The sequence below is a fragment of the Eutrigla gurnardus genome (assembly GCF_963514095.1).
Source record: "Eutrigla gurnardus genome assembly, chromosome: 14".
In the NCBI taxonomy this organism is placed as follows: Eukaryota; Metazoa; Chordata; class Actinopteri; order Perciformes; family Triglidae; genus Eutrigla; species Eutrigla gurnardus.
Window position 1 is genome coordinate 3,741,464 of NC_139937.1, and position 21,805 is coordinate 3,763,268.

General features: G+C 46.0%; 1 protein-coding gene across 2 annotated transcripts in view; it reads right to left on the reverse strand.

The window, feature by feature from the left end:
• efna4 (ephrin A4) overlaps window positions 1-6,201 on the reverse strand; it is a 31,229-nt gene extending 25,028 nt beyond the window's left edge. Inside the window, exon 1 of one of the 2 annotated variants that reach the window (XM_084027135.1) lies at window positions 5,737-6,201. In XM_084027135.1, coding sequence (XP_083883261.1) covers window positions 5,737-5,849 — 113 coding nt within the window. In that variant the 5' untranslated portion in view covers window positions 5,850-6,201. The remainder of the gene's footprint in view (window positions 1-5,736) is intronic. The other variant, XM_084027134.1, reaches the window with a different exon arrangement.
• Window positions 6,202-21,805: the final 15,604 nt, after the last annotated feature.

The window sequence follows — 21,805 nt, forward strand, 5'->3', positions numbered from 1 at the left end:
CGGCGTAATGCAGCCTGATACTGATGCATGTGTGTACGGGGAGACGACGGGGGCGGCGCGGGGAGAGAAATTGGGAAAAGAGACGGGTCCATATGCAGTCTGGCGATAATGCGAGGAGCCGGCGATAATATCTGGGTGTTAAATTGGTATCGATTGACTAAATATCCTGACCAGGAGGAGAGAGCGGCCGTCCTTTCATGCTTGTACACCGATGTCTGCTCCGACGGCTCCGAGCTGCACTGTGACTATCTGATCCATTTTAATACAGACATCCTCACCGCTAGGCCTCCGCCCGAGCCTCATTTTCAACACAGTGTGCTTGAATCTCCCTCTGTATGTGTGTGTGTGTGTGTGTGTGTGTGTGTGTGTGTGTGTGTGTGTGTGTGTGTGTGTGTGTGTGTATGTGTGTGTGCAGCTCTGCTTTCAATTCAGTTGCAGAGATTATTTCTGTTGCAACAAAACTTTTATGTCGGTTTCACTCCTGGGTACGATATAACGCTAAACAGTGAAACGGAGGATTAGTGATTTCACACAGATGCACACACACGGTTTGCAGTCGCCTTCATCTCCAAACATTCAGTTCACATAACGAGGCCGGGTGACACTTTGGAGCAAAAGACGTAGTTGCATAACTCTCGATCTGCATGCCCCACCTTAAAAAAAAAGGGGAAAAGGGGGGGGGGGGGGGGGGGGGTCCAAGGGCAATAACACGCCTTTTTCCCTCGAACACTTCAGTCACACCTAAACTCAACCAGCGAGTGGAAACCAAACAATGACCTATTTAGACGGGAGGCCGGCAGCGCGGTGGGTGAAGGTTCCCACAGACGCACGCCGCTGGCCGGAACTCAGAGCTTTTTTTCCCAGTCAAAGCCACTTTCACTACTCGCAGAGGGGGAAAAACTTGTAAAACACACAAATCATGTGCAAGATCACAAATGAATTGAAACGTGTGTTTTAATAGGGTGGGGCTTCCTGCTGCCTTTCTGGGGTTTGTTTTTCCAGAACGGAAGTTTATCACACTCCATGTACTTCTCAAGGAAACACAAGAGTTCCCTTTAACGCCGACCAGCGGGACACACACACACACACACACACACACACACACACACACACACACACACACACACACACACAGTCATTGTTCCACAGTGAACTTGACAACAATGTCACCAAAATGTCAACTCACAGGCACACATACATCAAAAAAAAAAAAGAATCACGGTCTTGCACTGTTTGCAGGCAGAGATGAAGAAGCTGGAATGTACACAGAGTTAACTCGTCCGCTGTTTACCTCCCAGATAATACGCTCAATACCACAAACAGGCACACAGAGAGCATTTACAGGAGACAGATAAGATACACAATCTCACCCACAAACTACCAGCAGACCACAGCACAGCAGCGGGCGAGACAATAGGCATTGACACAGCGAAAGGAGACACTGATACAGTTAGATGACAGATGAGGAGAGAGAGAGAGACATAGAGACATGGAGGGAGAGAGAGATTGCTTTGTTAGCAGGACAGGGAATAAAGTGGTAATTACCTCACTGTGGGTTTGTTGATTATAGTTCAGCCAGGTTCTCCATGTTAATCATTTACCAGGGGAAGACAGAGATTAGTACCGAGACAGACACAGTGAGGAGAGATACACACACACACACACACACACACACACACACACACACACACACACACACACACACACACACACACACACACACACACACACACACACACACACAGAGGAGGGACAGAGACACAGCGGCTGCTGAAGGAATAATAAAAAAGAAATAAAAAATGAAATCAGTCTCAAAGTGCAATCATCTCCTCTGACAAGACGCAATTACAAACACGGTCTGCTTTCACTTTACTGTACAATGCATGTGTGTCTGCTCCCAGATCAGATGTGTGTGTGTGTGTGTGTGTGAAGGTATGGTGTGCACAATGTGATTTACTCTGGTATTTAAACTAGATCATTCATGAGTGCACACAAAGGGAAATGATGCATAAACAGAGCAGAGATTACACAGAAGACTTATGAGGGCTGCTTTCAATAAAGATACAGAAAACCAATACAAATATTCATCTCCTCACGCACCGTTTAAACATGCTTCACTGGCTCGGAGCTCGCCCTGAGCTTCTGTCAGACGGGGGAAGAGAGAGAGAGAGAGAGAGAGAGAGAGAGAGAGAGAGAGAGAGAGAGAGAGAGAGAGAGAGAGAGAGAGAGAGATCGGAGGGCTCTGGTGTCGGTTTAAATGCTTTAAAAAGGTCCGTGCCCAAACTTGCAGAGCACCAGAGTGAGCGAGATAGGGACGCAGGTGAGAGAAATGGAGTTTTTAATATTCCTATTAACAGCGTCTGCCTGTGTAAAAAGGTAAAACCCTTTTCTGTAATTGACATCCGGCTAATCTGCCGCTCTGCAAAAGAAAGAAAGAGAAGAGGAGGCAGCAGAGTCCTGAGCTGTGATCCAGAGGAACTGTTGCAACAAGTTTGCCTGCTGCCATGTAAGAGGGAATGGTAGAGGTGTGAGCCAGGAACAGGTTTGGGTGACATTTATTCTTGTTGAAGATGTATGAGCAACACATGAATGTGTGGGGAAAGTCTCTTTGAGCCATCTCTAGCAAAACAACGAAAAATAGGCGATTCAATCCTTAAAAGTTGAGGCGCTCTGAGTAAACTTCCTGACAGGTTCTAAGATTCATGAGGGTGAACGCAGACAGTCGTATCAGCAAATAGGCTGGTCAACTTATTTGGCCCAACAGGTTTTAAAGCACACCCTGGTCCAGAGGAGGGGGCTGAATATACCAATAAACGAGTCTGAGCTTGCGACTCACGGGAGAACTGAGGTTTACCGTCAGCACACACACACACACACACACACACACACACACACACACACACACACACACACACACACACACACACACAGTCATTGCTTCTAATATTTTACTAACCTCTAACTGCTCCGGGAAGCAAAAAAGAATATATCCCCTCTACTAAAGGAACTATCGCTCCGTTATAAAACAGAGAACGATCGTAAAGCGCTGTTCATAAAATAATTTATAAAAAAGGGCAATGGACCCACTTGAGCCCCACAATGGAAGAGGCCAGGGTATCTTGATTCCACGATGCCCAGCGCTGACCCTGCGGTCGGCCTCTCACTTCCATTTCAGAGCTCCATTTCTCAATCTGGAGGGTGCTAAATGTGTGCCAGTTTAAGTGCTTCACCGAGCCTTTGTTACCGCCGCATTAGCCGGTGAGGAGCGGAGCAACAAGGCCCTTCAGTCTCCACTCGGCTGCCCCTGCTTCATTAAAACCATAAATCTAGACGTCGACAGAAAGGTGATGGCCAGAGAATGTCTTCAGTCATCTGTATTAAAGAGGCGCCGCTTTGGTCACCAGCTACAGTGGAGTTATATACGAGCTGAGGCTCTGGTGCGACGTCGTGAGCTGGTTCTCCAGTGTCAGAGAACAGGGAAAAACACAACATCCGCATGTTAGCTTGTAAACTTACAGCTAATTGTTGCCCGTTTACCCACCTAGCAGACAACCTCATTAGCATTAAAGGTAGTGCTTCTGGCAAGCTGATGCTCAAAATTCACTCTGTACGAAGACAATATTTGCTCCGAAATATCGGGCTCTTTATCTGCTAGATGCTCCACAAGTTGCTAACTGCCATTTGTTGTTGACCAGGTAGATTATGGATCAAATCGGTAAAGCTGCTGACTCTGAAACCAAAACAATGAGCTCAAAGATGCTAAAACCCTGACAGGAAGTTAGATTATAATTCACTGCGAGGGTTCACATATCACCCAGTGTTCGGTTCTCATGTTTATACAACAACACAGATTGGAGCAGCTTTAAGAAAATAAACCGCTAAACGTTAAACTGATAATATTGTGGATGAATGACCGAAGAGGTTATATCGTAACACATACATATTATATTGTTATTGTGACATGAGACTCAGATTTCGGATATCCAAATATTGTAATAAAACACAAGTTATTGTGTAGGATTATCATAAATCTCATTGTGTAAATATATCATCGCAATATTGAGTAAATTTGCTCAAATATACTGTAATATTGAAAATCTCTGCATCGGCCAGACTGGACGCTGCAGTGCAGCATGGCGCCAACAGAAGCTTCGCTCTCATATCCCTGTGCTCCTTTTCCCTCGCCAAGCCACATTTACAGGCCTCAGCACAACCTGGCTGGCTGATAGCTAATAGAAAATATGGTATGGGAAAATGACTGAGGCTCAACTAATCACACTGCCAATATCCATCACTGGCCATGAGGGAGCCGTGAGAGATAAAGGGGGCGAAGGAGGGGGGGAGCAGACAAAAAAAAAAAAAAAAGGAGAGCGGGATGTAACAAGGGAGGTAATGAAGAGTGAGGAGAGGAGAGGAGAGGAATGAAAAAGAGTCCTAGCGGTAAAACCCAAGGGGCTGTGGAGCGGGTGCAACATCACGGCTCCGCTGATAGCTTTGTGATTGGGTGGTGTTGCTGATGAGAGTGATTCTCTGCCACAGTGGGTTACCCTCCGTCGTGATGCTGATGGCATTGTGATTGTGTGGTGTTGCAGCCGACTGTGTGGCCCTGCCACAGGCTAGGACCATTCATCCTTGAATCCCTCGGAAACAAGAAGGTGCTTCCTAATCCTCGGTTTCCCTCCCCAATACATTTCTGTCGGATCCCAATTACAGGACTGGGCTTTTACCCGCCTGGACACACCGGATACAACCTCAGCTGAGTCCAGAACGGGATGAGTCCTGCAGAACTGACAAAAGGAGCCCTTTGGGGCCAAATCATCCGCCGGGAGTCGTATCTGTACAGTCGTGCGTCCACAAAATGTAAAATTCAAGACAAAACCAGCACTGACGGAGTGGTCTCTGTGGCCAAACGGCTATTAACTAAAAAAAAGAAAAAGAAAAGGTCATTCATCTAAAAGAGTGTTTGGAGATTCAGGCCTTATGGGAGCAAGAGTCCCTTAATAAGTGGGTGAGAGAGAGAGAGAGAGAGAGAGAGAGAGAGAAAGAAAGAAAGAAAGAAAGAGAGAGAGTTATTTCGGGCGGTAGCCCTACCGGCACTGCAGGTCTCCCACCTCAACCCTTCAATTAGCCAGACTGGAACACCTGGATCAGCAGGTGAGCCTCACTGCCTCGCTAATGGCCCGATCAGCTCTTTCCACACACACACACACACACACACACACAACACACACACACTAGACTATAATATACGCCTGTGTCCTCAGAATGCGATCTGGGACAAACACTCATGAAGCAACCCTTTACGTCTGCCAGTTACACCAGAATAATAAACGGCAGGAGGCCAAGCCGAGGCAAGGCAAGGCAAGGCAACTTTATTTGTATAGCACATTTCATACACAAGACTCAGAGTGCTTCACATCATACAACAAAGTGAAAAAAACAATAGAAGGATTAAAAGGTGAGTTCAGGCCACTCAGGTTTCTCGTTTATCTGAATACCTGTCCAGGCCTGGCTTTCTGGGTGAGCACAGTTCCAGGGAATCACACCCGCTCCTCGTCCATCTGGGTCGCATAGCACAGATTCTTTAAACCAACAGCAGCTTTGACTCATTAAGCAGGAATCATCGTTGCTCGTTGTGCAATAGCAAGTTCAGACCAGCTGCGCTCGCTATGCTGGAATGAACCAAATCTAAAAATAAATAAATAAAATAAACCCGCCGTCATCGTGTGGTCTCACCTGGTGTTTGTAGAGTTCCAGTACACGACGTGTCGTTTGGCCACGGCGGCTGAGATTAAGTTGAAGAAGAAAATCGTGGCTTTCCAGGCGGGCAGAGGTCCCGCTGTCGCCATGCTGGCGGCGGGGAGGGGCGGTCAGGTGAGGAGGGGTGACCCCCGACGGAGGGGCTTGGTGGACGACTTTCCCCCGGGCTTCACCCACTCATGTGCTGCTGCTGCGGGGTCGCATGATGCAGGGAAGGAAACGGGTTTGAAAAGTCACTCAAAAAGCAGGTTGAATCACAGGATGCGGGGCCGGAGGTGTGAAAGTTCTCGAGGGTTCCCCCGAGGTCCGCATGTCGGTTTTTGAGCTCTTGAGCTCTTCCTGAAAAGCACTTAAAAAAGATACCAAACCTGAGTTTAAAGGTCGGGGCTTCGGGTCCACGGTCCTGGGTCAGGATGTGAGACTGCCAGCTGGTTTGGCAGCAACAGGCTGAGCGGCGCTGGAAGGGCGGATCCGCTGAACCGAGGGCGGTGCCGGGGAAACTTTGGGCCAATCAGCGCACAAGGGTGTGGTGATGTGCGATGGTGCAGTGCGAGGTGAAATCCTGGAGAGGTGCGCCGACTGGTGTGGGGAGACAGCCTGTCACTGTTCCAGTCTTTGAGGGACGCCCAGTCCTGTCTCACCTGGAGCTGGACAGTGAGACTCATCTGAACTTCTGCCAGGACAGAGAGAAGTCCACAGGCAGCTCTTCTGCAGGGTATTTGCCATAAGTACTCCATCAGTTACATTGCTACTTCCTCCTCCCTCCTAAACGTACTGCCAGCGTTAGCTTCTAGGCTAGTCACTGTATAGCTGTATAGCTCTGAGTTGGGTCACGTTGTGAAACGGTGCGTTCAGGTACCCAACACACAAGCTAATCAAACGGCAGGGAGTCACGCCACCCCTCTGAGTCGCCTGCAAGATCCACATTTAGTTCAGCTACATTTGGCTGCATGAGGTGTGTGTGTGTGTGTGTGTGTGTGTGTGTGTGTGTGTGTGTGTGTGTGTGTGTGTGTGTTTAAAGTATTAATTCACTGGTTGTTGTCAGCCGCCCCAGGGGAGGGTGTAGTGACAGTAATCACTACGCCTCCATGGGTGAAAGCCACTGGTGGTCCTCTCTAATTATCTCATTCTCTTTAGTGTGTGTGTGTGTGTGTGTGTGTGTGTGTGTGTGTGTGTGTGTGTGTGTGTGTGTGTGTGTGTGTGAGAGAGAGAGACAGATCACTATAGCACCAACACTATCACTCATCCAGACAAAGTTACATTGATAGCTTTGTGTTATTAGCTGCTGCAACAGCATGTTTGGCTATTTCCTTTCTGCAGACGGACCCCCTCCTTCTCTTCCTTTCTCTTTTATGTGTGTGTGTGTGTGTGTGTGTGTGGGGCACCACATTTCCGTGTGGCACCAGGACTCATTAGCTCACTTCCTGGAGGTCCTGATCATTAATTTCCCATGATGCCTCAGTGCTCCTGTGTGGCTAATTTGTCCCTAGTGAGCTAGCTCTCCCTCAGCAGACATGGAGCAGACCACAGAGGAGTGACTCACTCTGCAGGGGTCTCTCTCTCTCTCTCTCTCTCTCTCTCTCTCTCTCTCTCTCTCTCTCTCTCTGTTTGATTGATCTATAGGACCAGACGGAGCCTATCATTTTGCCAAAGGTTAATAATACTCTGTGAAAATGTCATTTCATTCTCTTTCTCCACTGGAAAACTTTCCAACTTTCCATTTGGAATCGTCTGAGAACGTAACAGTTTTAAGTCTGCTCCGGCCCTGCAGCTAATTCTTCTGTCTCAGACTATAAATTGACCGGTTTCCCCCTCGACTCAGATTAGATTGGAGAGAAAAGTGCTCTCATTTACCTCATGGGAGCACCGATTGAAATCTGCGGTTATGATGCACTCAATTAAGAGCCGCGTTGATTGCAGAGCTGATGGATTGTGTGCGTGCTAATGGCCGTTCTAACTAAACAAGCAGAAAAAGAAGAGCGCTAACTCTCCTCCTCGCACCCTGAAACTGTCCCTTTCTCCTCCTCTTTTGATATTTGTTTCAACTCATGTGTGTCTGCTATTCATCATTATCAGCACTCTTTCCAAAAATCTTTTCCCTCTTTTTGTCTTCAATCTCTATCCATCATCCTAATCTTCCTTCTCATTGATCTTCTCATTACGGGTCAAATATGTTTTCCCTCTCCACATCTCCCGGCTCAGTTTATCTCAGCAACCATTTTCTGTTCTCTCCATCCTTCAGCCCATCCCTTGTTCATGTAAGATATGAACCTAATACTAGGTCTGTATTGCATTGACTATCTCTGACTTAACATGCAACAATTTAAGTTTAGAAAACGACCAATATGCTTAATCAGGACTGTGTAGACAGTTGCCGGGCAACGTAATCAAAAAGCCCCACAACTGTCATCCCATTTGGTCATGTCACATCAGGATCTAATATTATCAGCATCGGGGGCAGTTGGGGGTTCAGCGTCTTGCTCAAAGATACTTGGGCATGCAGACTGGAGGAGCCGGATTTAAATATTCCCAAACCACACAAGTATGTGACATGAATTGTTTTCCATGTGAGCCTTCCCGCTTCAGACCGGTGAGAAAAGCTCAATACAGAACATTTCTTGTGAAGTGACCAAAACTGCTCTTTATGTGTTTTATAAGACCGCACAGCTCAAGAAAATAGGTTTTCAGGGCCTTTTAAAAACCCACTGGAAGCGCTGAATATGTTCCAGTTCTCTGTAACATGGTGGAAGCTAGAAACGGCCATCATCGCTCCAGGCTTGAACATGGTTTAAAAGTCATTTTGAATAGTTGATATGTATATTTTTGGTGCTGTTGTTGTCATGACGTCCGGCAGGGTCAGCTGTTGTTGTTTTATATCTGCACAGACAAACTAAAGAAAGTCAGGTGTTGACCTCCCACACGCCTCCAGAACGGCTTCGTGATAAATAAACGTTGTTCTTCAAAAAGATATTCCTTCAATAAATGTTTAAATAATGGAGAGCGATATCTTATATGTCGGCGCGGGTTAGTCAGGTTTTCAGAATTCAAGGGGAATTTTCCTTTAAGACCTTTTCCTTTTCCCTTCCTTCTCTCTTGCTCTCCTCACCATCTCACACACACACACACACACACACACACACACACACACACACACACACACACACACACACACACACACACACACACACACTCTCTCTCTCTCTCTCCTTCTCTCTCTCTCCCTCTCTCTCTCTCTTGTACAGTAGTGTCAGTGGCCTCTTAATCCTGTTATCTCCACATATACAGGCTGACACCAAGCCACTCGCCAGAGCTGTAATCAACTACCCTATACACACACACACACACACACACACACACACACACACACACACACACACACACACACACAGAGAGAGAGAGCAGGACTGCTACGTTCTCCGTCCCTTCTGTAATCCTACAATTTCTTTCTGGTCTCTTACTATTTTGATATTTTTGAGTGTTTCATGCACATCTCTGCCTGTCCATCACTCGTCACTGGAGAACCTCTGCTTGCCATAAGACATCTCCTCTTCACCCGTCACTCTTCCCCCTCCTCACTTTTACCTCCTCTCCTTCTCTTTACACTGTATCCCCCCTTTGGTCTCTGCAACACGAACACTTATCTCCACTTAATCAGACAGCTGTTCATTTCTTTTCTTTAGCCTAATGATCAGCCAGGATTATTAGTTTCAAAAGAAAAAAGAAACTTGCTCCCTTCCCACACACTCACTTACAAAAGAAACACTTTTTTTCTCATTTCCTTTCTCTTTGTCATTTTGCACTTTCTGAAGCCGCTTTCCCCCCATTTGCCTTTCCTCTGCACGCCCACCACTATGTACCACTTGCAACAGTGCCAATTTTATGAGGTCATCACTTTTTAGTTGTGTGTATTTTTCATTCCCACCTTTTCCCTTTTTGTGAAAGTACATTGTGTGCGGCTCTCGTCCCCCCCCCCTCGCTGCGTCTCAGTTCCGTAATTACAGCTTTGGACTCAAGCAGTGATGGTAAATGCTTTTCTATTCCCTTCTCTCCATCACTCCCCCTCAATCTCCATCTTTCTCCTTTTCTCACCAAGCAAATTACATCTTGGTTACTATAGAGACGTGTTTATTGAATGCTTTTCGCCACACTCTCTTTCTCCCCCCTCACAGCCCCTTTGCCTCTCTTCTATGTGTTTACTGTTTTTCTCTCACTCCTGTGTATTGATGGTCATCTGTGTCTTTTCCCCTCATTTTATTTCTCTCTTTTGTTGTCTGAGGAGCCACTTCGACTTCATTGATGACTAATAGCTGCCACTTGTAAAGGATAGATGAGAGTCGAGTGTGTCGGACAGCTTTTCAATGCAGCTATCGGGGCTTTTGTTGAGGCCACGTACATGTAAGCAGATAAAGAAGGCCAGGCCTCTGCTACGCCGTGTGCTATCCATTACTATTGACTGTGTAAGTGGTACCTCACAATACAACACTCCGAGATGTGATCAAACTGACTGTGTCTCTTCTTTCTCCTCATCATCGCAGACACGGTGTCCAATCTACTTTTCTGTCTTTCTCTATTGGCTTTTCTCTCTTTTTTCCTGTTTGTTCGTCCGTCTTTCAAAGCCACTGACTCTGTTCTCCTTGTCTGAGTCTGTCTTTGATGGAGGCGGGAATCAAACTTCAATACTCTGTTGGTGCTGACTGCAACTGGCATGTACACAAAGCTGGCTTCATATGCTTGCATAGTTTCTCATCTTCTTTGACGAGACAGTTACCTGAATGTGAGGAAATCGCGTTTCCAGTCAATTGTCGGGCAAATGTTCAGCAAATCTTTTGAAATGTCGCCAAAAGAATGAATGCGAAAGAGGCACGTTTCCAATGCATAACATCAAAATGTGCATAGAAATATGTTTCTGTTTTGCTGGAGAGGGCCCACTGTGGCCAAAAATGACAATTACCAGATAATATTCAATGCTGCAAAGAAGTGGAAGAGTAGTTCTAGCAGAGAGGAGGTGAAAAGATGGCAAATTGACTAAATGATGTCAGGTCACAGAGATGTTTATCTAACTTTGCCAACAGAAGTATTTTATGTCAGACCAAGTGGAAACGGAATGAACAGAGCAACACTCCCTTTGTAGGATTTTTAATTGGTGAGAGAGAGAATGTGGTATTTCTTCCTTCCAAAGATACATCATGTTGCTTAAAATCCCAATTTTGACATCAAAGTATCAGAATCAACTTTATTGCCCAAGATAATAAGATATAAGATGATTAAATCATTTCAGGATGGTTGTCAGACTGACTGTCAACTACTTCCTGTCTCTCCTCCCCTGCCCTCACAGCATTTGTGCATGATTAGTAGAGTCAGATGGAAGAAGAGGAGGACATGCCGCCTGCTCTGCATATTCATCTGTCCTTCTGTTCTTTCTATTGTTTCTTCGCTGCCATCCTCTCTAAGCCCCCCCCCCCCCCATGAACACCTCCACCATTTATCCCCTCTCCTCTACCTTTCTATCCCCTTCTGTATCGTCTGTCCCTTCACTCCTCCCATCCATCCCCGATGCACCGAGTGAACCCTCTGTAGTAAAATTAACTTTGAGATGAACGAGGCTTCGGCTGTTTGCGCATGCAGTTTGATATTCTGCCAAATATGCAGTGAAGGTTATGTCTTGATCCATTTACTGCCAAGGCACTCCACTTTTTTGTGACTTCTCTACGCTCCGGTGTCGACAAAGAAACAATTCCATTTGTCGGTGCCAAAAAAATGAGATCTCCATTTACATGCATAAGCGCAGGCAGGCAGGCAGGCAGCCGGGGCAGGCAGCCGGGGCAGGCAGGCGGGGCAGGCAGGCAGCCGGGGCAGGCAGGCAGGCAGGCAGGCAGGCAGGCGGGGCAGTCTCGTGGTGGAAGTGACTGTCCGTCACATCGAGGGTTGAACCTCATCAAAGAGCCTTTTGAGGAGAAATTCCTCACCTGCACAGTCATGTGGCTCTGAATGAGATAAGAGAATAAATGAATATCAGCTGTGTGCTTTGACAGGAGAGGCCAACGCAGACGAGTCACTTTGTGTGTTTTAATTCTAAACGCTTGCTTTAGATGGCGATATAGAAAAGCTAAAGCGGTGACAGTGAAGCGTTTGATGTGAAGTCGTGACAGTAGATATCTACATTAAGTGGATCCACTGTAGCGGGAGCATCAAAGTTGGCAGGTACAAGTGTCGTACAAACAGAACTCCATTACATTTTTGGTGGTTTTAACCCCCCTGCACGCCGTGTTCCTGCCTCGCCGCCGCAGTGCTCGTAGCCTTCTTCACTAAGTGCATGCGTTCGGGATTGTGTGTGTAATCTTTTGACTGTCAGTGTGTGTTTCTGTGGGCAGCGATCTGACGGGGACTTGGCAGACGTGCTTATGTGGAAGCAACTAAAAGCAAGTTAATTGTTCCCCCAGGAAACATTCAAAACAGGCTGGACCACTTCGAATTATGGGCTGATGGTAAAAATGCAGATTTTCTTCTTTTTTTTCCATGTCAATGAATTTTTTCTCCCCCCATCAACGATTTTTCCTGTGAGTTATTACTGCGGACACTAACACTGTGTGTGTGTGTGTGTATGTGTGTGTGTGTGTGTGTGTGTGTGTGTTTGTGGATCTGTGTGTCATAAAACCCTGCCTCTCTTCTGCTGTTCTTCCATCACAATGTTTGACAGTTTTACTACGAATATCTGCAAACATTTAATTAAATGGGAAACTGCGTGCATGTTTTCCAATAATCCCACTTCATGCTCTGTAATTAACTCTGCATTCACTTTAATTGAATGGCTGTAAGAGGAGACATGCTGGAAAAGAGCAGACGATGTGCTCGACCTATTGCTGAGGCGGCGTCATTACCTTGATCAGGTAAGATTTATCTCCCATTGCAGACGCGGAAAACCGAATGAACGTGAGTGTAAAGTTTCCGTCGACGGGTTTTGTTAACTCCCATGCTTCAATATGGCGGCTCGTGATTTGAATTATTAATTGCCGGTTATTGTCTTATCGCTGGAGGATGTGGACTCTGAGACTGTATCTGTCTGCAGAAGAGGGGTGAAAAGTGATCTCTCCTAATGATCGGCCTCTCATTCTCCCTCCTCGCTGTCTTTCAGTAAATGAGGGAAAGTGATATGGTTCTCTAACGACCAGCGTGAATAATCGCCGGCTAAATAAAGGCTCGCTTCAGTGCTGGAAATCTCCCAGTGTGCCTCTCACCATCTTCCTCATGCTCTCTGGGCCCAATGAACATATTTCTCCAGCCTGTTTCTGTTGATTTCACACCTCTACCTCCACTTTCCCTTATAATCACTGTCTCCTGGCCAGAGTGCTGCCCCTCTTCTCATCATTGATCTTCCACTTAAAGTTTTCTTTTTGTTGGTCTCCTGCTTTCCTCTCCCTCAAACCAGATGGTCCATCTTTTATGTGCTTGTCAGTTTTCTCATCCCCCGGTCCATTACAGCTGTTGGCTTGTGCGTGGCGTGTCTGTGTGTTTTTTTCCTCTCCACACAGATCAGAGAGGAGCTCACATTGACATCCATTCCGGCTGCACGTTCAGCTTTTATATCCTCAGCCGGAGTGAACGCTGTGTGAGGAAACCGGAAGACTTGAAAGAGTCGGAGAGAGAGAGAGAGAGAGTGCTGGGGGAGATAAAAAAAAAAAGAAGAAAAGCACTAGAAAAACCTCGCTGTCTGTCCGCGCGTTCATTTTTGTGCTTACTAAAGTTCTTCTTCTTCTCTCTCTCTCTTCATTCGGGGTGAAGAGGAGCTGAGTTATTAAAACGCCAACCTTTCCAACAAGAGGCAATAAATCAAACTAAATATCCAGGGGAGAGAGAGTAAGAGAGAGAGAGAGAAAGAAGAGAGACAGAAGAGGGGAGAGAGAGAGAGAGAGCATGGAAATGGAAAGCAGGGAATGGAAAGTGGGGATTTGATGAGCAGAAGGGAAAGAGGGAGAGGAGATGCAATGAGAGGCATTATATATTGATGTGGAGGATGAGAGGAGAAGAAAGTGGCGAGGGGAAATAATGAGAGACTCATCAGGCCGCTCTGACGCCTGGCCTCGTCCACGTTGATCACCAAGAGACAGGCCGGCCAATCAGGGTTAATTCGCCATCACTGCAAATCAATCGTCAAGGCAACGATGCAACGTTTCCCCAACAGTTTGTGGCTTCAGCTAAAGAAAGATGGAGAGCAGACAGTTGGCGATTGGACTGATGGATGTCAGGATGTCGGCGTGATGATGGTGAGACAGATGATCAGCGAGGAGCTGGATATGAAGCCTCAGCATTACCCTCACCATCTGGACCAGGAGATTTATAGCCAAAGAAAAACACAAATACATGAACATCTACTGCGAAAAGCTGAAAATTAAGTTAAAAAAAAGATAAAAATCTGTCCGGTGGAAGCAGACAGCCCAGAGAAAACAGATGCTACGCCCCAATTTCACACACTAATGGAATATGGACTATATATGAATCTTTTACTGCATGAAACTGTGACTTGCCAGTTTAACTTCTATAAAAGGAACCAAAGTGTGTGAGTGTGTTTTTGTTGTTGTTTGTTAGTTTGTTTTTACAGATCTTTCCGAGGCTGTCTCACCTCCTATCTGTAATCTCTTTTCAAGTTGCACAGCTGTGATCAGCTCCTCTGGTTCTTTGTGCAGCATCTGCAGCACACTCACAGATCAGACACTCCTATTCTGGGTTGATGTCACTTTGTCACGTTTCATGTGTGAACATGCTCTATACCTGCTTAGGATACGTTTAGGTTATGGGTTTGAGACTTCATTGTGTCACTTGTGTCAACGACATGAGGTGGAGGTGGAGGAATACGTGCAGCTTCACTTAAACCTGCATGGTTGGTCCCACTCTCAGACCAAACCTCATCTCTGTTTCTGTAGTTGGAACGAGCTGTGTCTCAGAATCCCAGAAACCTTTTCATCCTATTAAAGAATATATCTCATCCTCACCTATATTCTGATGTTTTTTATCATTTGCTCAGTGATCTTCTTATCTTTCAGTATGGTATGCCAAGTTGTGTATGAATAGCTGTATATTTGATTAATATATGTAATACATTAATACATACAAGGTACGTTGTTCTGCAGCTCTTAATCGTATCACAGGGGTTTCCCGAGCAGATGTAGTTTACATGGAACTGTAGATGTTCATCATTTTAATCTTGAGAGTTGAAAGATTATTTTATGCCAAAGAAAAATCAGTCAGTCTACAGAAGTTTTTTTTAATAATCGACGAAAAGAAAGTGAGGGTTTTCTCCTCCTTTGTGAATCGAATTGAATTCAAATTTCCACAATTTTAATGTACAAAAAGATGAATCAAAAACAACAATTGATAGATTTATAATACCAATAGAGGCTGCTCAGTAGTCTAGAACATACAGGTTACTCAATGTTTATTATTATCAATATCACCATAATCATATATATATATATATATATATATATATATACACTGACCATGGCACTGAACTAGAGACAACAGCAACATAGAGACACACATGAGCGTGACAGTGAGATGGCTTCAGGTTAGAGGGTTAAATGGTTTAGGTCTTAAGTTTCTCTCCTTCATGCATGCTCCCTCTCTCTACCCCATTCATCTTTAAATGCCTAATTTGAGAAGAGATACATCAATCATTACACACTCACACACTCATTATTCCCATCCACATGTTGTGTATTACGCCGTGTTCATGATCCGGTGCCTGGGTGTGAGACTTTCAGGGCAAAGACAGACTCGGGAAGCGTGAAAGAGAGATGGAGCAATAAAGAGAGTAAGAGTAACACTCTTGTTTTCTCTCTCTCTCTCTCTCTCTCTCTCTCCTCCGTCTCTCCCCCACTGGAACATGAGATGGGCTTTATTTCACTCCATGCATCTTAAAAAGAAAGCAATTATGATTTGCCATGTCTGAGAATAATTATGTCATTTTTAACAAGCTTCCTCCGAGGACAGTGTTTAGTATTTTGTCAGTGTTTGACTTTATAATGTATGAAAATAGAATTTAGTTATGTCCCCGCTGAGAGGTAATTTGAGGTACGGTTAAAGAAAAAGAAACCAGCTGATCAAGACTCAACTTGTCTGAAGACGGTCAGAAGTCACAAATGTGACAGCTTGTCTCCTTTAAGTACTTACAAAATGTTTTTCTTGCCTGCAATTTGCGGCTGACATGATTATTATGATAATTTCATTCTCTGCAGTAGTCCCAAATTAGACTTCAGTCGCAGAGAACACTATGTACTTAGTGAGGAATCGTACCTAAACTGACTCAATGAATCATTAATGCTCATTCTTTCTAACTGAACGCCTGAGTGGCGATTCAAATGAGGGGGAACACTCACCTGCTCGTCCCCTCCGATTGGATTACAGGGCTCTTTCCCCGCCTCCTGTTTGTGTGTTGAGACTTCAGGCTCTGAGGCGAGACCTGTAGAAACCCGTAGAAACCGCTGTGAGCGCCGAAAACAACAGTGAGCAAACGGGACGATGAATAATGGAAAGGGCACGACGTTAGACCCGTGCTTCTAATTTTTGTGGTTGTGTTTTTTAAAATGCAAAGCTCCCATGATTTTTGATTCAACGCCATCAGAATCTTAATTTACCACTTTTATTTGACATTTGACTGCATGCATCTCTGGTCTTTTCTCTTCAGCGGGGACACTTTTCTACGCTGGAGGAAGGAGATGTGAGTGAGGTTACCTGATATTGGTAAACGGTTTGGGGCTTAGTTCAGCTCTGTAGTTAGACTGCTCCCCCCTCCCCAAACACACACACACACACACACACACACTAACACCACCACCATGTCGTACACAGGAGGAAGCTGGCACCGCCGCTAATTGAATCTAATTGAATCACGTATTACATTTCCTGGAGGATTAGTTTAGCCTGGGAGGCTGGTGACTGCACGCAGCTGTAAGACAAGTCGCTGCTCGGCGTCTGTGTGTGTACTGTGTGTGTACTGTGTGTGTACTGTGTGTGTGTACTGCATGTGTACTGTGTGTGTACTGTGTGAGGACCGACATATCAATTATTCATCTTGTTTGCTGCTCAATCAAATGCTCAGGAATCCGTCTCTCCCTGGTTCTCACCTGCAGGGATTCCAGGAGGTGCAGCGATGGACCACACTACGCCGGTCTCACACTAGATCAGCATGCTGCCGTTGTGCCTGATAGAAGGCAGGAGACGCTCAAGCTGCTGGTTTTCCTGGGTGATCCGCTGCAGCGTCCCCGCTGACTGTGGATAACAGGGGATTTCAACCTTGGCGACCTGGGGGCGCATAAATAATAGAAGCTAACCTGTGAAGGGCGTTCAAAGTGCCCGAGGACATGTTCAACAGCAATGCAAGCTTTTTTTAGCCAATGAAACCTAACGATTTAGTTGGTTTTACTCTGGGAATGTTATTTAGTGTGGCTGCAGAAGGAAATCCTCATGTACGTGTCACTCAAGCACATTTATATTACACTGATCCCAATGTGATTTAAGCCATTCCTAAGCTCTCTAAGGCTGTACTTAAGCACGGCGCCGCTCTGAGCTAAACGCTCACCGCAGTATCACAATGACAGCGCTAACATGCTGATTTTCAGCAGGTGCGTTTAATATGCTCACCTTCTTAGTGAGCACATACGTTTCATCATTAACCAAAAGAAAGAAAAAGAGAAATTGAAGACACGATGACACTAGATGATGAAGCGTCTCCTCCTCAGGGACCAAGTATATATGGTACTGGAATTTAATTGTAATAGTGTTTCTGTAAGTCTTCCTTCCGTTGAATCAGCTTGACATCACTTCCATTTCTCCGGCAGCTTCTGTTTTGTTTATGTTCTGAGTGCATCCCCATGCTGTACAGTAGATGCTCGGGGGTCACTGAGACATGACAGGCTGCTAAACAGTAGCTTGTTAGTGGGCTCCGACTGTGAGCGCACTGTGACCTTTGACCTGAGTCTGGAGCTGCAGGCTGTGGGGAGTCCTCCTCCACTCTTCCTGCCTCAGAACATTAATATTGTAAACATGTCATTAAGCAAACTCAGTTAAATTGACTCTTCTGGCTCAGCAGAAGGGGTCAAATAGTAAATTTACTTTCACAATATTGATGTATTTGGTTATGCTATGTTGACTGCTATTAGCCCACAGCTGCTATTGGTTAAACAGATGTAGCACCTCATTCACTTTAAATCAACCTGTATGTTCCGCTGTAGTTCCCCCTCTCTGATGTCATGAGAAACTACAGATCCCTTGAGTCATGACATGTGGCCGCTGTTATCAGATCAGACCTCTTCCTGCAAATGAACACCCTCAGCTTGTTACCGTGCTCTTTTGCTTTCAGGGAGGACGCAGCGAGAGACCAAGGCACTCACTTTTCTGCCCTTTGCATCACAAGATAAATAACTTGCAGAAGATGCAAACTTTAAAGTCCCACTCCGCTCACAAATGTCACATCTGCTTTTGTGACATTACAACTACGTTGGGAGTCAAGTGTAATGTGGAGACTGGAAGCATCCAGTGCACTTAGAATGAACTCTTCAGTGGACATCTTGTCGAATGTTCAAAATGAAAACTATTTGCATTTTTATGGATTTTTCAATGAGGGAGAAGGAATAAATGTCCCTTGAAATAATTTGAACTAAGTAATTTTGTGGGGAGAAACCTCCATGAAATTCAGATTAATTTCTTCATTTGTGTGAGTATTAAAATATGTCTGGAGAGGATCTTTAAAAATGCTCCTTAGCATACAAATAGCCACCATGTCTGACCCGACATAAAGAAAGTTAGAGGTAAAAACACAACGTTGCTTTAGAGAAAAACAATGTGATGCTGCGTTCATCTGACCATGAACTGCAACATCCTCACTTCCAATCCGACAAAGCACCTGTGTTGCATTTCGTTCCCCCATCTCATCTCTGTCTCCGCTCCCTCGGTTTCTGTCGTCTCCATGTCCAGTCCCCGGTAGAGGAACAATGTCCCCCAAAAATATAAAAAATACAACTGTGATTTAAAAAGAGTTTTATTTACTGATCATTTTAGCTGATTAAAACATTTAACTCGTCATTTCGGATCCTGTATCCAGTAGCAACGTATAGATAATAGGCTAACATGTAAAATCAGTATGGTGGTGTTTCTGCTAAATGTACGCCAGGAAACAAGAACATGCGTGGACCACCCTCAGCTCCGTCCAAACATATCCACCATCATTCCCTCCATCCCTGGTGGTCTCCTGAGGGGAGAGGGATGCAGACGGCAACAGTGACAGGCTGATCTGCTCCTCGGAAAGAGCGGGGAATGAGGGATGAGCCAGAGGAGGACAGTGAAGCCATAAAGAGGACAAGAGTAGTGCTCAGAGCCTGTGTGTAAAAGGGAAAAAGAGAGAGAAAGCAAGATAAGAAGAGGTAAGTGGTTTACAGTGCTGTGTATACTGTATGTTGGAGGAGTGGAGCAGCCAGACTAGAAGAGGCATTGACTGGCTTGGTGAAACAATAAAAATAGTGCTGACATAGTACAGTCAGTGTGTGTGTGTGTGTGTGTCAGCACATATAGAGGGAGGTGGGAGAGGGGCGATGAAATCCTTCCCGGAGCTGCGATAAAAACAGATGGAATTATGTGTCAATAAAGAGACGAAATCAAAGTGAAGGAAGGGGAGAGCACAGGTTGCTTCGATTTCAATCCTCCATGTTAAATCACACCTATTTAGTTAACTGCTGATGGGATCGATGGGGGGAAATTGAGAAGGGAAAGATGGAGGGAGGGAAGTGTGGGATGGAAAGTGGCAGAGGAGGAGTGGAGACGGTGGGCATTTGGGGAGGATCGTGAGAGAGAGGATGCGGTTGCCGTGCAAAAGGCGAGAGCAGCAGGAAAAAAGGGAGGTGAAGAAGGGAGGGAAGAAAAGAGGGATGGAGGGTTGCTATGATGGATGTGCTGCTCTCGTTTCGTGCCCCCTAACGAAGACTCTAATTAGTGTTTGTGTAATTCCACACTGTCTCCTCCGCCTGCTCGTCTTAATTAACTACATTCATCTTCCCCTCCCTCCATCCATCCCTTTCTCTCGCCCCTCCCTCCCTCTGCCCTCCTAAAATAACACACTGACTGTGTGAACCCCACCTGGACCAGACCTGCTTTTACTTACTCACGATCCCCCTCTCCCCTCCCCTTCCTCCCTGCCACTCGCTTTTGCTCCCCCTTTTCTCTCTCCATCCGTTCGCCGTGTGCATTCCTCTCCCTTCCTGTTTTCTTCCCCGCGTCACCTTGAAAAAACTCCCCGCTCTGTCTCTCTTGCAGCTGACTGTGTTAGTGCTTGTCTGGCGTAAAAAGCCCGCCCACCCCTGGAGTCTCCCGAGCCATGTATTGTGATGGCCCATTTAGTCATTCTGGTCATTAATTTCATCAATAGGCTCATGAAGTGGCTGCGACACCGCCGGAAATACTTGGCCACTCCGTGTTAGTCATACATTAGGGCCAAGTGACATTTCCCCATCTCTCCAGAACAGCAAGGCGATAAATGCGGCGGTAAATCTCAAACAAATTGAGGACGACACGAGGCAAACAAAACAAGGAAGGGGGGGTGTCACTAAATCTGGCTGTACTTCGGCTACATGAGGACCGATTGGAGTTCAGGCGTCGTTTGAATGGCAGTCAGAGGAGGAGGGGGGGATGGAGGGGGGCTGTGTGAAGTGCATTTACAGATCGGAGCTGCTGATGAGCCGTCTGTACTGTGTTATTGTAGCGAGCTGCAGATGGATGGAGGACCTGCCGTCATTTAGACCCGCTTCCAGCCTTTCAGCAGTCAGTCAATGTGACAAAGGACTGCAGGGAGTCAGAGCCCCAGATTCACAACACCCATCCATGCACATGTATACACATACACATGCATACACACGGACACACATGCATACACACATACACACATGCATACACATTCATACACACAAACACACACAGACACACATGCATACACATGGACACACACATACACACATACACACGTATACACACACATACACAGGCAGACACACATGGACACACATGCAGCCAATCACACGAGCTGCAGGGGAGGTCCACTGATCAGGTGCCATTCAACATTGGTATAAGAGAAAATGTTTTATTTGTATTTATGTTTTGTGTTCTACGTGTGTGTGTGTGTGTGTGTGTGTGTGTGTGTGTGTGTGTGTGTGTGTGTGTGTGTGTTAACATGTTTGTGTATACGTGCTGATGCGCCGGACACAGCAGTAAGCGCCTGTTTGCTGAGAGCAGCAGAAAATGGTTTCTCATCCTCTTTGGTACGGACACCACTTACTACACTTACACGCGGAACGCACCATCACATCCCAGAATGCATTTCACCCTGAAAATTTGTCGGCTGCCTGTGCTGACCGAGGTAGCCATCATACTGGCCAAATGGAGAAAATACACACACACGCGCGCGCACGCTGCATTGATAGCAATTACAAACCAATCGGTCTCACCTCCTGCTGAGGGTCAGAGGTTAATCTACCAGGGTTTCACCTGACAGCACTTCCTCGCGGCGGCCGAGCAGAAGGAAGAGAGGCGGCGGGCAGATAGAGATGAGGAAGGAAGGAGGAAGAGGGAGCAGTAGGGCGACAGAGATAGCAGCAGAGGCAGAAATAAGGGGATTGAGATAGAATGACAAAGAGGAAGCTACAGGCGAGAGGCAAAGAAAGAAGATGCAACGGAGATACGGCTGTAGAGGACGCCGGCTGTCGACCAATCATTGCCCAGATTGGACAAAAAACGCCCCACTGTCGACTTTCTTCACAGATGTGATGTCACCGTCGGACGCTCCGAGGAGCCGTCCTGGAGGGTGGAAGGTGTCTTTAGGCACTGATCTCAGATCAGCTTAGCCACTGGAATGCCTAACCTTTAACAATAAAAGGAAAATGCAAATCTGACCTTAGATGACAGTGTAAGTTAAACCTTTTCCCCACTCTCCTAATCTCGCCGCCCACTGGGCTCGGCGTCACCTGTGCCGCCCCTGATGCTGATGAAATGTAGATGTTACAAAGAA